This window comes from Passer montanus, unplaced genomic scaffold, assembly GCF_014805655.1.
Source record: "Passer montanus isolate IOZ18808 unplaced genomic scaffold, ASM1480565v1 scaffold22, whole genome shotgun sequence".
Taxonomy (NCBI): domain Eukaryota; kingdom Metazoa; phylum Chordata; class Aves; order Passeriformes; family Passeridae; genus Passer; species Passer montanus.
The window spans coordinates 2,922,016-2,936,483 of record NW_024366815.1 but is presented as its reverse complement, the minus strand read 5'-3'; the positions used below and the strand labels follow the sequence as shown (position 1 = coordinate 2,936,483).

The 14,468-nt window shown below is 40.2% G+C and overlaps 1 protein-coding gene across 2 annotated transcripts in view; it reads right to left on the bottom strand.

The window, feature by feature from the left end:
- EGFLAM (EGF like, fibronectin type III and laminin G domains) overlaps positions 1 to 14,468 on the bottom strand; it is a 75,473-nt gene that overhangs the window by 40,180 nt on the left and 20,825 nt on the right. For both annotated transcript variants that reach the window (XM_039709810.1, XM_039709811.1), the window contains exons 5-7: positions 11,646 to 11,763; positions 11,263 to 11,398; positions 4,718 to 4,884 (exon numbers count right to left, since the gene is read on the bottom strand). In XM_039709810.1, coding sequence (XP_039565744.1) covers positions 4,718 to 4,884; positions 11,263 to 11,398; positions 11,646 to 11,763 — 421 coding nt within the window. The remainder of the gene's footprint in view (positions 1 to 4,717; positions 4,885 to 11,262; positions 11,399 to 11,645; positions 11,764 to 14,468) is intronic.

Genomic DNA, 14,468 nt, shown 5'->3' with positions numbered 1-14,468 from the left:
ATACCAAAACAATGACTGCAGAGATTATAAACAGGCTATATTTAATTAAATCAGTGTTCCAGTGTACAAGGAGATGAAGTCTGAGTAAGACCTTTTACCAGGTCCTATAATCCTGTTTTACAAATAATTGAAGAACTTGTGGGGGTCATGAACTTTAGACAGCTTCTTTCCAAATAATTAGGGATTAAGTTATACTCAAGAAATCCTTCTCAAAACAAATATAAAGCCGCAAAAACTTTTGTTTTGCTAATTAGGTTGCCATCATCATACTGATGAAGAGACACAAGAGAGTGTAGGAGGTAGAACAGGGGGCACTGTAACACAGCCAGAATGAATCCAAGTGTTAACAGACTGACTGGCTTCATCCAGAACCTCCCACAGGTCTTAATCCAAAATACATCAGGAACATTTTAAAACATGTTTTATGTTTTTCCATGACTCACAGTGTGACCCTGCATGTCGCTTGGCCTGTCTCTTGCTTTTTGTCACTGTCCCTACAATTACCAACACTGCTTTTGTAAATTCTCTGGACGCGTGTGGGAAACAGTTCCGTGGAAAACCTTCTGCATTCACTATCTCCAGGACACATCACCACCATTTAAATCAAGGTTTGGGCCCTTTTTTTGTGCCTGAGCCTCAGCTGACACATTCAAGCTCCATGCAGAATATATAAGCATCTGTGGCAATCCCTGCTCTGTGTGGTCCTGGCAGTGACAGCCAGGACCAGAGGAAGGGATGTGCCCTGCTTGAGCAGCCACTTCTGTCACGTTTGTTGTGGAGACAAGCAGGAGGGTATTTTTAACAGAAGACACTTCCTCTGCTGGTCTGTTAAAGCCCAAGGCTGGTGACCTTGCAGGCACAGTGCAAACCCCATCTGTTTCCCGAGGAGATGAAGGGTATTTAAGTAATGCAGGTGATGACATTTTTTTTGTTTTATTCTTTGGGACAGTTTATTTTGTCATTTCTAAACTGAGTATGTGCAGTCTTTTATTTTCCAGTGAATTGTCCATGACATTTTGAAAGATTTTATATAACAAAATTCCAACAACCATGTAGGTGAAATACCCATAATGTGCAACTGTAATTAAGAAAGGCAACAAAAAATTGATTTATTGCATCACTTCCCTCTAGAAAAAAAATTAATGAAACCAAATCACAAATAAATTAGAACCCTTGGGGAAACTTGCCCTCTCTTTACTCCCTGAAAATGGAGCAATTAACCAAGCATGCATTTTTTAGTAGGTAAGGGGGTAACTGTTTATAATCAAGGCCACATGTTCTGTTTTCAAGGAGCTTGGGAGGTCTGTCACATTAGGTGAAACTGTCAGCATCCCTTTAGTGGAGCAAACCAAGACGATGTTTTCCTATGCTGACCTGAAACAATGTAGTCAAGAGTACTGCAAATCCACCCCCATTTTAAAAACAAAATGAGTGAACTACCTGTGAGAACGAGACAAACCACAACAGAAAACCTCTCCAAGTAAAATGGACTCGTCTCTGCCTCAGCCTGCCTGCAACAGCTGCAAGAGAACCTGTGCAAGACATCATGGACCATGAGGGTCCTCTGCATCTGAGGTAATATTGGGAATTTGTTAATCAATTAAAATAAATGCCAGAAAAGCACTACTTATGTCAAGTTGTGCATAAAAAATCCAGCATATACAAGTGTAAAATTGCAAACTTTTGAAATCCAAACACACTAAGGACCTTAGTGCCAGCACCATGTGAGCTAAATGTAATGCAAAGGAGTCAGACATAAATTCTGCCAGCTTTCTAAGATATTTCAGGAATTTCTGAATACATAGGCAGGCAGAAAATAGCACCAAAAATCTGTGGCATGTAGCATGTTTCACTGCTTAGGTGGAAGGAGGAACCACGGCAATAATGAAGGTGGTAATTTTTATGATGTGCATCTGAAGAAAAAAGGTGCTTCAGTTTCAGAGATGCCAGCTGTCTGGCACCTTTTCAAAAACACAGTGACTAAGAGGTCACTCGCTGGCACTTTGAGACAGTCAAGCAACTGGTGCCACCTGAGCCAGCCCCAGGGGACTGTCAGGCGTCTGTGAATGGCACATGCCTCCTGCAGTGACTGATGAAATCCACAAAACTCTGAGGACCTCAAGTATGCTGAACACTAACACCTGGGCAGATAAAGCGAGTGATTAACTGGACCAAAATTCTGGGCTTTCTGGCTGCTAGAAGCAGGAGGGTACTTTCAGATACATAATGTGAATTAGGGGTGAGTTTTAACTGGATGCCCTTGAGCACAGTGTGTAGTTTGGGGTTTTTTTCTGTTCCTGTTTTTTTTTCTGAAACTCGTCTCTTAAATCATTCTTCAGAGGTTTTTCATGTTTTGGGGAAAAATAAATGTTCAGGCTATGCACAGCTTTAATGAAGAACAATTTTCTCCCATCAAAAGTTTAGCTTTTCTACTAATATGCAGAGTACTTGTGTGTCTGTTTAACATCAAGTCAGTCTCCTACACAGACATCACAAGTAAAGAAAAGTGAGAGCTGCTATCAGCCAGACTATCATCTCAGCTACACTCCTCCCTTCAGAAAACCAAATAATTTATTTCTAAAGGCATGCATCCCTGACACTTTTGAGCAACACTCCTTGCTCTGCACAAATCTGGTTGTTTTGAGGACAGGTATCCAGAAGATAATGCAGGTTTTCATGGGTACTGGCTATACGTAGTTTTTAAGCCTATTTTCAAACAGTACACTGACAAAAGAACAACATTTGCATTTGCCAAAGGGTCCACAGCACCAAAGTAGCCCCAAGTACAAGTGGCCTGGAGCAGGGCTGGAGCACATCATGGACATGACATGGCCCTGGCCTGCAGGAGCTCTGCCTGCTCATGAGGGTCTCTGCCAAGCACTGCCAGGCCCTTGGAGGAGGGAAATCAACCTCAGCCACTGCAGCACCGATGTGCCTACCCTGGGCCAGCACGGATTTTTAAGCCCAGTCAAAGAGCAGTGCAAAATGCATAATATACTGAATTTTCAGATCTGATCCAGGCATAGAAAAGCAAGCTAATGTCCCTTATGAACCTCTCTAGAAGTCAATGCTTATGCACACCAGATGTGAATTTGATTCCAAGCTCTAATGACAGAAACCCATGTTCTAGAGACATCTTGGCAGGCCTGTGCAGAACAAGCAGTTTCCAAGGCAAAGTGCCTTCCCTGGAGTACTGCAGGAATAAGCACAGCATAAGGATGATTCCACCCTTATTAACAGAGCTAAACACTTTATCTTTTCTGACCAAAGGATGCAGCTGCTAACTTACAAAGATAAACAAGATACCAAGGAGCACACGTGTGCTCGAGGCAGCAGGAGTTGACCCTGGAGGATCCATGGGCCGAGGAACTCCAGAGTACACTGCACAAGGTTTTCACAAACATTTACTTCAGAAGTTAAACTTATGAGCTCAGCAGCCATAGCAAACTACATGCAAACTGTTCAAGTGACTGAATTTATGACACAGCGACAAAAGGAATGGAAACTGCCATATCAGAGTCAATGAGAAAAGGGACTCCACAACAGGGAGGCAGTTTAGAAATAGATCTTTATCAGCTTAAATTGGTGGATAACTAAGTATGTTGTTTATGTTTTTGCAGCATGCAAACTCTTCTTGCAGAACTCACAGTCCTACCTGAATAATTGATCATTTCACTAGTTCATTCATAACTGTTCATTTTCACTAGTTAATTAGAGATGGTTTGCAATACAGAGAGCAAGAAAAGAAAAAAAAAGGCACTTAAAAGTACAGATAAACATTTTTACAGAAAAAGTTTGGAACATTAATAATATAGCTCAATTAGTCCCCATACCTTTGGGGAGAGATAGCTTTGGCTCTTTTTCCTCCATTGTTTCTCTTTTATGACATTGGGGTTTTAGCTGCTAGAAGATGTGATTTGTGTGATTCCCAATATGCATGATCTGTGTTGGCTTGGTTGGGATTCTCACATACAAGCTATGAATTTGGGTGTGATGAGGAGCAACAGCCCCCTAAAGTCATCCTACAGAGACACCAGTACTGGCAGAGGACTGCATCCTGAGGAAGCCCAGCAGCAACTGGACCAACACTTCCTGCAGTGTGCGGTCTGTATTGTTACACAAATGTAAATATAATAGTTAACAAGTTGGTATGTTGGCAGGTTCACCTAATGTTTTTGCTATGCAGCTTCTGATCAAAAAGGGATGCTTATTTCCTTATATCATTAGTTTTATGAGTGTGCTCAATAGTTAAGAGTCTTACTCCTCAGAAAACTGTACATGTTTGATTTGGTCTTTCTGAGGTACTGAAATTATAAATGTAATAGATAAAGTTCAGCTTCAAAGAACAGAAAAAATGAACAATAGGCTCATGTCTCTCATTTCTCCCCATGATATTCACTTATTAGTACTGCATGAAGCCAGCACACAATTCAGAAAGTAGCGATCCAAAAATATTGTCAATGACCTCCAGAACAAGGAAATGGCATGTGGGTGATGCTGCCTGGGTCTGTTCAGATCTTTGCTCATGGCTGGACTTTCACAGGGTGCTTGCTGCAAGCTCCTCAGACAGGACTGAGAGATGTCAGCATGGAGGTGACAGTGCCTGGAGAGCAACTCTTTCCACCAGCAGGCCTCCACAGCTACCCCAGATACACTTTATTTACAGATACACTTCATTTTTGTTTAGCTTTAATAACGAAAAGGTGGCTGTACTCACTGAATGTGCGGATGACATCGCTCGGTGCACTGGCAGGGCTGGATCCAAAGGAGTTTGCTGCTCGGATGGCAAACTGATACTTCGTGTTTGGGAGAAGTCCTTTGAGAACCATGGACTCCATCTGGATCTGCTCTCTTATTACCGTCCAGTTGCTGTCAAGGTCTGGCCTTGAGGATCAAACAAAGACCAGATCTTGAATAATTAAAGCCGGCTGTATAAATTAGCTGCATTTATACTTTTCTAGGGAATACACTAATAGACAGAAGTCTACTAAATCATCACTGAAACCCTTCACTCTTAAAGGATCAGACTGTGCAACCCACCATTACCAAGCTGTAAAGCCTGTGATGTCAAAACTGTATAATCATACAAACCAAATTACTCAGATTTTGCTTATAAAGTGAAGGAATGACTGACAAATTCAGTTAACTTTATCTGTTTTGTGGATTTTGGATTAATAGTTTTCAAGTGGGGGTCTATTACCTGCAGTTCCCACTGTGTGTATACAGCCCTATGTGGCTGTATAAAGTAATAGTTTGCAATAGAGGGAAAAGTCTTGATTTATTTTTTAAGAGTTTGTGTTCTAATTCCAGTAAGTCCCTTCAACCATATACAAGCATTAGCAAGATGAGAATCCAGCATTTGATCTCCCAGGCAATCAGGTTAATCCACTTACATAGGAACATACGGATCTAAAGTCATCTCTTCAGAAAAACAGACAAAAGAAACAACCCAAACCAAAAAAGCCCAAACAAAACCACCAAAAAAGCCCACACAGACAACCCACAAAACCCACAGAACAATAATGCAGAGAACATGGCCCATGTACCTGGATTTTGTAACAACATTCCTATAGCTGCTTTTGGACAATGCCTGGTTAACTCCTGATTCATACTGGAAGCCTGTAAGTACTTCTCTAGGTGCCATTATATTTCCAGTGAAACCAGTATAACCATTCACATGGCAGTTTGCTATCAAATGTTTTAAGTTCACGCATACAGGCACACTGTAGAGGGGTGGGCGACTGCAAGTACTCTGAGAGAGTATTCTGATGCTTTCACACCATTTCCACTCTCCAAAAGTGGCCTCTTCTTATCAAAGAGAGAACAAAATAAGAAGCTAAACAAACACAAACAGCACAATAATGTAAACATTCACTCTAGGCCACCCAAAATATTAAAATTAAAGTTTATGAAAGTAAAATAAGGACAGAAATAGCTTTCAGAAAAAATTATTCCAGTGTTCTTGCAATATTTATTACAGGAAATAACCTCCAAGTGCACCCTGAATCTACCAGTGTTTACATAGGACTAGCTGCAAATGTCTCCAACAGTCTTCAAATTAAAAATTATAGCACAAGGCAGGCATTTCGTATTTGTTTATTTTCAGCTGGAAGGAAATGCCAAAGTTAATGTATGTTTTCTTTTAGTGGTCAATACAAGATTTATTGATCACTGAGTTCCATTGCTTTGTGCCAGCATGGCAAATGCAGTGGGGAAGCAGTAGTTCCCAGCTGCCTGTCTCAAGTGCACAGTGGCACACAGGACATGAGTATTTCATTGTCTTGCTAAAAATAAAAACAAAATCACACAAACGCACAAGATGTAATGATAGCTAAACAGACCATCTTAAGTCACCCTTCACCACCATTTCCTGGTAGACAGAAGAGCATTTATTTTGGCTACTCCTCCATTGTTTCCCTCCTCTGAGCTTTTGATGCCTGGGCCAAAATGAAAATATATAGTGCTTTCCAAATGAAAGCTGTTAACATTGCCTCCTTCCAAAGGCTTGCTTAGTAGTGTTTTCAATTTTCCTGTACCCATCCTTTTTTGGTTCTAATTCCCATCCAAGGAATTCCTGCTAGCTCAAGAGCTGCCTCTTTGCAACAGACCTTGTCCGTGTGTCCACCCAAGTGGAAACAACACACCTTTGATGAAGGCACCCAAAGGAGGCACTGCGCCCTGAAAAGATCTAGGAGATAACACAAACAGCAGGCTAGGCTTCAAATGCACTGACTCTCCCTCCCAACATTTCCTTCTGCAGAAGTTTATAATAAAGGAAATGCCTGCAAACATGTAAGGATCTGCAGCTGAAGGACAGGGAAAGAGGGAGATTTATCACTTGACCTTTGCTACTTCTCCAGAATGCTCCCTGTGTGAACAAAACAGTATGAGATGAAAACATGGCAAACAGATGGGGAAAGGAACACAAATTCAGCTGGTGAGTGCATCCAGGGCAAGCCAGCTCCCATGTTCCCTGAGATGAGAAAATTTTGTTGAAAACTGTCTTCATGGTCCTTTTTTTTTACGTTGTATTTCAATATGTTGTCAACTTTTACACTGTAAGGGCTCATTCTGACACCACTTTTCTCATTTTCCTGCAGCAGTACCTTCCCCACCACAAGGATCAACATCTTGCAGGGCAGCTCCAAGCACTGTATCTTGAATGGAGAAATCAGAAAACTTCCATAGACATTGCCTGCTCTTGATGCATCTGTGCATCAACAACACACAAATGCTATGCAGAAAGAATGTAACACAAGTCATAGTGGTTTTAAGATAATAAATATATGGCTAAAGCCAACAGGACTGGATGGGTATAAACCAAGGGCAGAATTCCATGCCAAATGTACCCAAAAAGTTTGGATTATTGCTTTATGTTGTAACTTGGGAACTGATTCAATTCAAGAATGGAATTCTTTCTGATGCAGAGAACAGCAATTTTATAGTCACTTGAACTTCCTTTTAAAATCACCTGGAAATTATTTAAGTGTGAGGCACCCCCTAGCAATCCAATTTTTCTAATGTTTCAGATTGTTCTTCTGTGCCATATTTGCACTCATCTCAAGGGGGAAATTCATCTTATAGTGGTTTTAAAAAGTTTTCCAGAAAACAATAAATATGATGACAAGTACAATACATCATCATTTATGATGGAAAAATCTCTTGCATAATATACTGCACATATTATTTTTAATAACTATTATTATTTCATATTATTGTGACACTTTGTACAAAATAAATCAACTGATATGCCAGGTCATCTGTGAGGAAAGGAAAAGTGAACAATTTTGGTAACTCATTCTCTTGTTAGACATTCTTCTGATACAATCTAATATTGTCAAGCACTTCCTCCCTAACATCTTCCACTCCTCCTTCTTCATCAGTTACCTTTCCAAGCAGTTAATCTCACAAGCAGTGAGCTAAATACTGAGTCAAATATGTATTATTTCATACAATAATGAAGGAAACAGTATTAAAAGTATTTTTTCTTAGACACTGGGAGGTGTCTCCCTGGCCAGATCTGTTGTTTCAGGTTCTTTGCAAACAAAAGCAAACAATGACTGTCTGGTTTAGTGCAGTGCCAGAGACAGACAGTTCAGCAGGGAACGGATTCAGGGATAGATTTTTCTGCGAGGGAAAGGGAAGGCTTCAAACTAATCAAGAAATCTGTGCACAACACTATGCTAAATCTGCACTACCCTAACATCTGAATACTAATAAATCTCCCAGTTTTATCAGCAGAACCTGCCTAGTTCATTGCAGCAGAAGTTTCATGTCACTACCAAGATACTGAAAAATTTCCTTTGCATGCCAAGATTAATATTAAAAGCTTTTGATTTCATCTACATACCAATGAGATGAAAAGAAAGTGACCTGATTGTTTTAGGGCATGTGCTGCTGAAACACTTGTGGTTCTGTAGCTGTTATGTGGCTATAAAAATTCAGATAAGTTAATCACCAAGTTTAAAAGATCATGTAGGCATTCAAGAGATTAAAAATTTGAGTATTTAGAATATTTGAGTGAAAATATCCAAGATCTTTATAGAAATTAATTTTGAATAGCATCTTCAGGAAAAACACCTAAGCATATATGCTTAAGTCTGGGGTCTCACTTTAGATACTTTCATTAAAATGTAATTTTTCATTAAATACTTCTCACTGTTAACCAATAGAATATTTACACTGAGTCTACAAAGTTGCATCGACATACATATTTTGGTTTTGACACATTCTACTGCACATTCCCTTAGAGCTATCCAGTGAAGAGTGATCCTCCAGTCTCCCTCCGTACTTTCAGCATTTAGACAAGTGGGATTGTGATCTCCTTAGCATCCTCTGCTAGTCAGCAGCACAGCAGAGCCTGAATTAGCTCAGTTCATCTTGTATCTGAAGCTTCCCACTACCCTCCACTGCCTGTAGGGAACCAACTACTTCCTTTGGTCCTAAGGGGAATCCCTCAGGCAAGTGCTTAAATAAAGCACTGAGTAGAGACAGGATGCAGGCTACCTCTGGTTCTGATTAGATTGTGGTATCTCAAAGCAATTAATATACTGAGTTTTCATGAATGCAGTAAATTTTCCCAGTATCACAGCAGAGCAATTGAGAGGAGTGTTTTGTCCCAACGTGTTTTCCCTATGGTTAAAATCATAAAGTTAATTTTAAGGAGATGGAAACTGCTTAAATAATGTCATAGTTTTTAGATATTTGTGCAGTGCCCAAGCAAAATTACAGATTTGCATTAGAAAGTAATTAATTTTGCAAAATCACAGGATAATAGTGTATTTCTTTGACATAAGAGGACTCATTTCTAATTTACTTTAGCTGATTTTGTTTTAGTCTTACATTGGTTTAATTTACTAGCTTTAACTCACGATAATACATTTTATAGTAATTCAAACTATATGCAGCAAAAGACAACGAAGCTTAAAGTAAAATGTTTACCTTTAGCTGCCATTAGGGCTTATGGCTCATTGAACTTACTCCAAATATACAACCAAGCTTCCAAGTCTAAGAGAGCATAATCCCAAGATTAACAAAGGCACTTTTGACTTAGCTTTAAACCTCAAACTAAACAGTGTAATCAAAACATTTTGCTGTTAGCAAATTCTTTCCCGAAGTCTAAAGCCAATGAAACACTGAAATTTCAATCACTTGCATCTTTTGACCTAAACAGCAGCTTTCCACTCCCTGGCTGAACAAAAACATTAAAGGGTGCACTTTCAGTGTGTCAGATGGAGATGACAGTGCCCTCTTCTTCCATTAGCAGGCTCCTGGTGCTATGAAGAAGTATACACAAGCCTCCAGGTTCCACTGTGCAGTCACTCAGAACGCAACAAAATCCCTTCCCCATCAACTGAGCAAATGAGAGGGAAGAGATGGAGAGAGAGCAAAAAGCTCAGATAAAAACTGTGTTCAGAAAATAGATATTGAAGAAATTTCACTGTAGGTCTACAGCAGACATTACACAGAGGAGATGAGTATCTTTGGCCCCCATGTCCTGCCTCACAGTGCACTGAATTGGATGGCCTCCAACTAAATATGGGGCTTTCAGCCCAAATACAAAGTGCATCAGTTAACAAGTAGGCTTTCAGTCTGGGTATTCTTTTTGCTATATCTTTTTGCTATATCAATATCATCTAGATTGTACCCATCTTTTGAAAATCAGGTTCTTCCTGTGTGTTCGAACAACAAAAATTATTTTTCAAAAATTACTATGTTTTCTTTAAGAGCAATTTTTTTGACCTTTTACAGATCAGAGTAGTTTAAGAATCAATTCTCTCTTCTTTTCCAGGAACCTCAACTAAAACCTGTGATCAAGCATTTGCTCAAAGGATTAAAACGGTGAATTTTACATTCACTGTAAGGGTAAACATTAAGACAAATAAAAATAAATAGATTTGTATGCAGATATTAGCTCACACAAGCATATGAACAGTCAAGTACAGATACTTGTTTATGCTTGCAGATACAATCACCTTGTCCTGGCCCTTTTTATGCAGCTTATAAAAGCAATTTGACTGGAAACTTCTGACAGTTCAGTTCTACCGCTGCAAATTTTAAGAGCTCATCATAAAAGAACAAAAAAAGCACCCTACCAACACTCCACTTTTCCCTCTAGATCTAAACAGAGAGATCAAGATTTCATGTAAACTTGATTACCGTTAGCATAACAAAACAAGCCTAAATTCTGCAATTCTTTATGTTCAAGAGGTGTCTGGGTCTGGCCCTGGGTTACGTGATTTAGTCATTTATGGGCTACAGTGCTGGGTTGATGATTGGGCTGGATGATCTTGAAGGTCTCTTCCAAAACTGGTATTTCTATGATTTATAACTTTTGTCAGGTAAAACTGCCCAACACACTGAATTTTCAGTCCTTGGATTATTTTTTAAAGTAGCCCAGGGAAACCACTCTGCCAAACATTCTTTTCTCAGCCTAGTTTGACAGCATTTGATGACAGGAGAAACTTAAAACTTGATTAATCCAGGCTGCTATTAGAAGAAACAGATCAAATCAGACCTTATTTTTCCTCCATCAGAAAGTACAACTTATTGGTGATTTTATAACAAATTGGATCCTTTCTGGTTTTGTCTTTAAATTTCCATGGTAATTCAACTCACACTGAGAGGAAAACTGAGCATACAATACACAGTAAGTAAATAAATCATATCTATATGCAGTTGAATAGTGCTGTTGAGGTTAAAAAAACCCCAAAACACTGTAGTGCACAAATGCTGAAATTCAGACTCCACTAGCAAACTTGCCTGATAAACTCCACCATGTAGTACTGGATAGGGGAACTTCCTTCACTCACTCCAGGCTTCCAGGATAACGCAACTTCTGAATCAGAAACCACCACGATCTGGGGCTGATAGGGTGGCGCAGGAGGCATGCACTTATCTAAGAAGAAGTACAAAGGAGTAGCATTAGAGAAGCAGCTGGGTCGCTACACACAATACCCAACACCCACAGACTTAGGAATCAAATTCATAGGCTTCTCCCTTTACGCTCTTGCCCCTCTAAAACCCTACATATGTGGAAAAGTACCAGTGAAATACCGTGATACTGCACGTGACAGAGGTTAGGTGTGAGTGCTACAGACATCTGCCCTGCCAGTTTTGCAACAGAGCCCTGCAGGCAGAGTTACCTTGGGATAAAGTTGTCACCTCCCTGGGCATGCTGGGCCGTCCTTTCCCTGCCCAGCTGTACGCTCCAACGCTAACGCGGTGCGGAGTGCCTGGCTTCAGGTCGCCAATAACAACATCCTGCCAAGTCAAAAGCAGAAAAGCACATTGTGACAGCAGTCTGTAATTGGGGAGGGTGCTATGAGCTGGGAATCAGCAATCTTACATGGCGTTTTCCCTGTACTCTCCTTGGAAGATTGTCCCCTGCCCTGTACAGCTTAGAAACAACAAACACAAATAGAATCATGTTTCCTCTCAAGCTGCAGCTTTGCCCCAGGGGAATCCACAAGGTTGACCTGGACCCATTTCTCAGCATAACTCATAAGGTTGCAGAAATTTGCATTTTATATCCAGTTTTTTCACTGGTGAAGTCAAAGTCACATATTATTCCCTCTGTTGACCCAACTGCTAGCATTTGGTATCAGTCTGGTGTGTTTTCCCATTTTTTTTTTCTTGTTTGTTTGTATTTCTCTTTTAAATTCAGAGGCCATAAAACCTCCTGAGAGTGAAGCAATTTGATGCAGTGTGAACTGATGATCCTTAATTTCTCACGGAGCAGAGCCCTATCCCATCATCTCTCACAATTTTATGAGCTCAGCTAACAGCCTTGACCTGAAGCAAGCATTTCCCTTATTTGTCCTTCTGCCATAAACACAGAAACATTAACCCACAGACAACTACTGTAAAGGAGGCAATGCTCAGGTCCATGTGAAGAGCTTGGGCTGATGAATACTCTTCAGAGGAGAATGTTCAAATCTCCCAGAAAATAGAAAACATTACATTTCATCACTGGCTGCTTCACATAGCATGGATCAGCCTCAGACATTTAGATCTGATCTTTAATGGAGAATGCGTACATGTGTAAAGAAATTTAGAATTCTTTACCTGCAGCCTACCTGGAATGTCTATGTTAATCCCAGATTTATGAATTTGACAGCATATACAAGGAAACAGAAATATCAGGTTCCATAGCACAGACTGTTCTGGTGTGAAGAATAAGCACTTACAAAAAGCCTGTTTTACAGCTATTATTCTTCTGGTTTTCATTCTCTGATATTAAACACATTAGTCACAGTGCATTTGAAAATGTAGAGTTCTCCTTTTTCTTCATGTTGGAACAGACTTTAAATCTGCACTTCCAGTTGCATTAAAATAGTAAACAATCCCAAAATTTTATTAACTGCTAAATTTCCTTTTGATGGTCTTTTGGAAAAAAACACTTCCTCTCTACTCTTTGGGGAACTTGCATTATTACTACATTGTTCAGCAACACCCTGCCATCAGTCATTTCTCTGGACATGGTTTTGGTGTTCCAGCACTGATTTCCTATTAACATGGACCACCTGACCACTGTCTTGTTTTTCCATCATTCACCCTTGATAGGCTTGAATGATCTGGACAGGTCTGAGATGAATCAGAGATGGTAACAATGCTGGAGTATAGTTGTCCAGAGAGAAGCAGAAGAACACTCACTCTGAAAGATAATCTGGGTTTTTCAGTCTCATAGCTGAAGAGACTGAGGTCTTTTACAATATGATCTGAGAAGCCTGCTGCTGAAAACCCTGTACCTCCTCCTGGTGACAGAACTGATGCCCCAGCTCCTGCCTTTCCATCCTCCATGCCATACATACTGTCTGTCTGCCCTTAAACTATGTGCATTTTTTCCTGCCAATATTCCTCTTTATTTCACTCATGCTTATGAGGAAAAATCCTTCATTATCTGTCTTATTGTTTAAAACAGCATTCAGGAAGTGGCCCTTGGAGTGAGTTAGATATTCGGGTATGTGCCTCATATTATTACCTCCAGACTCAAGTCTACAATAAACTGAACAGAGAATTTCTTTCAGTGCCTGGCCAGTCAAGATCAAAGCCCTAATATCTACTAAGGTATTCAGAAAGTTCAATGTATGTGCTCTCAAAACCTCAGCAAGGTGCATTCATGCCTTACACACATGGCTACCTGCCTCCTCCTGGCAGTGCCCTCTCCATGAACACAGCCCTGGAACACACAGTGGGTATCTCTGAAACCAAACATCTAATCTTCAAAGATCAGAATATCAGTGAATAAGTAAAAATTCAGGACACTATCAAGCTACCCTGACCTGTGGCAATGTCAGGGAACAACCTCCTCGCACCAGGAACACTTTCAAATCAGATCCTGGAAAAGAAACACATTTCCTTGTGCCCCACTGTCCAGGAGCCTGGGAGTACATATGTACTTTCTTTTTTTGCTTGTATTTAGAAGACAGGTCTTAAACCCAAGTTCTGTTCCTCTCAGAAGAGACAGTGGCCTCACAGATAACAAATGTAGGTAGCATGTGGAAGACTTGTCTCCATAATTTTTGTAGTCCCCCCTCCACTCAGATTAGTTCTATATTTTGAAGCCTGATGCCCCAAACTCAACACTCAGTTGCTGATTATGCTTCAATAGTCACCAACCTCACTTTCTTGCCTTGCATGACTCTCTTGCTAAAATCCTGATAAATGACATTTTGTATACTCATTACAGTCTCACATTGTTGAGATGGGGTGATGCCTTTTCTGTGGCAGGGGAGCCAACTTCACATAGATTGTCCCATATATCCCTTCCTGCCCTGCCACACAGATTGCCTTCCCTAAAAGTGTGTTGAAACTGTTTGTGAGGCTCAGTAAGCTGCCTCACAGAAACCAGGGTTACAAATTGTTTTCCAGAGGGATGTCTGTTTTCTGTTTTGCTTTAATCCAAAAAAAACATCAAACTCTGGATTGCAGCACAGCTGCAGGAGCTGGTTTTAATGACACTGTCC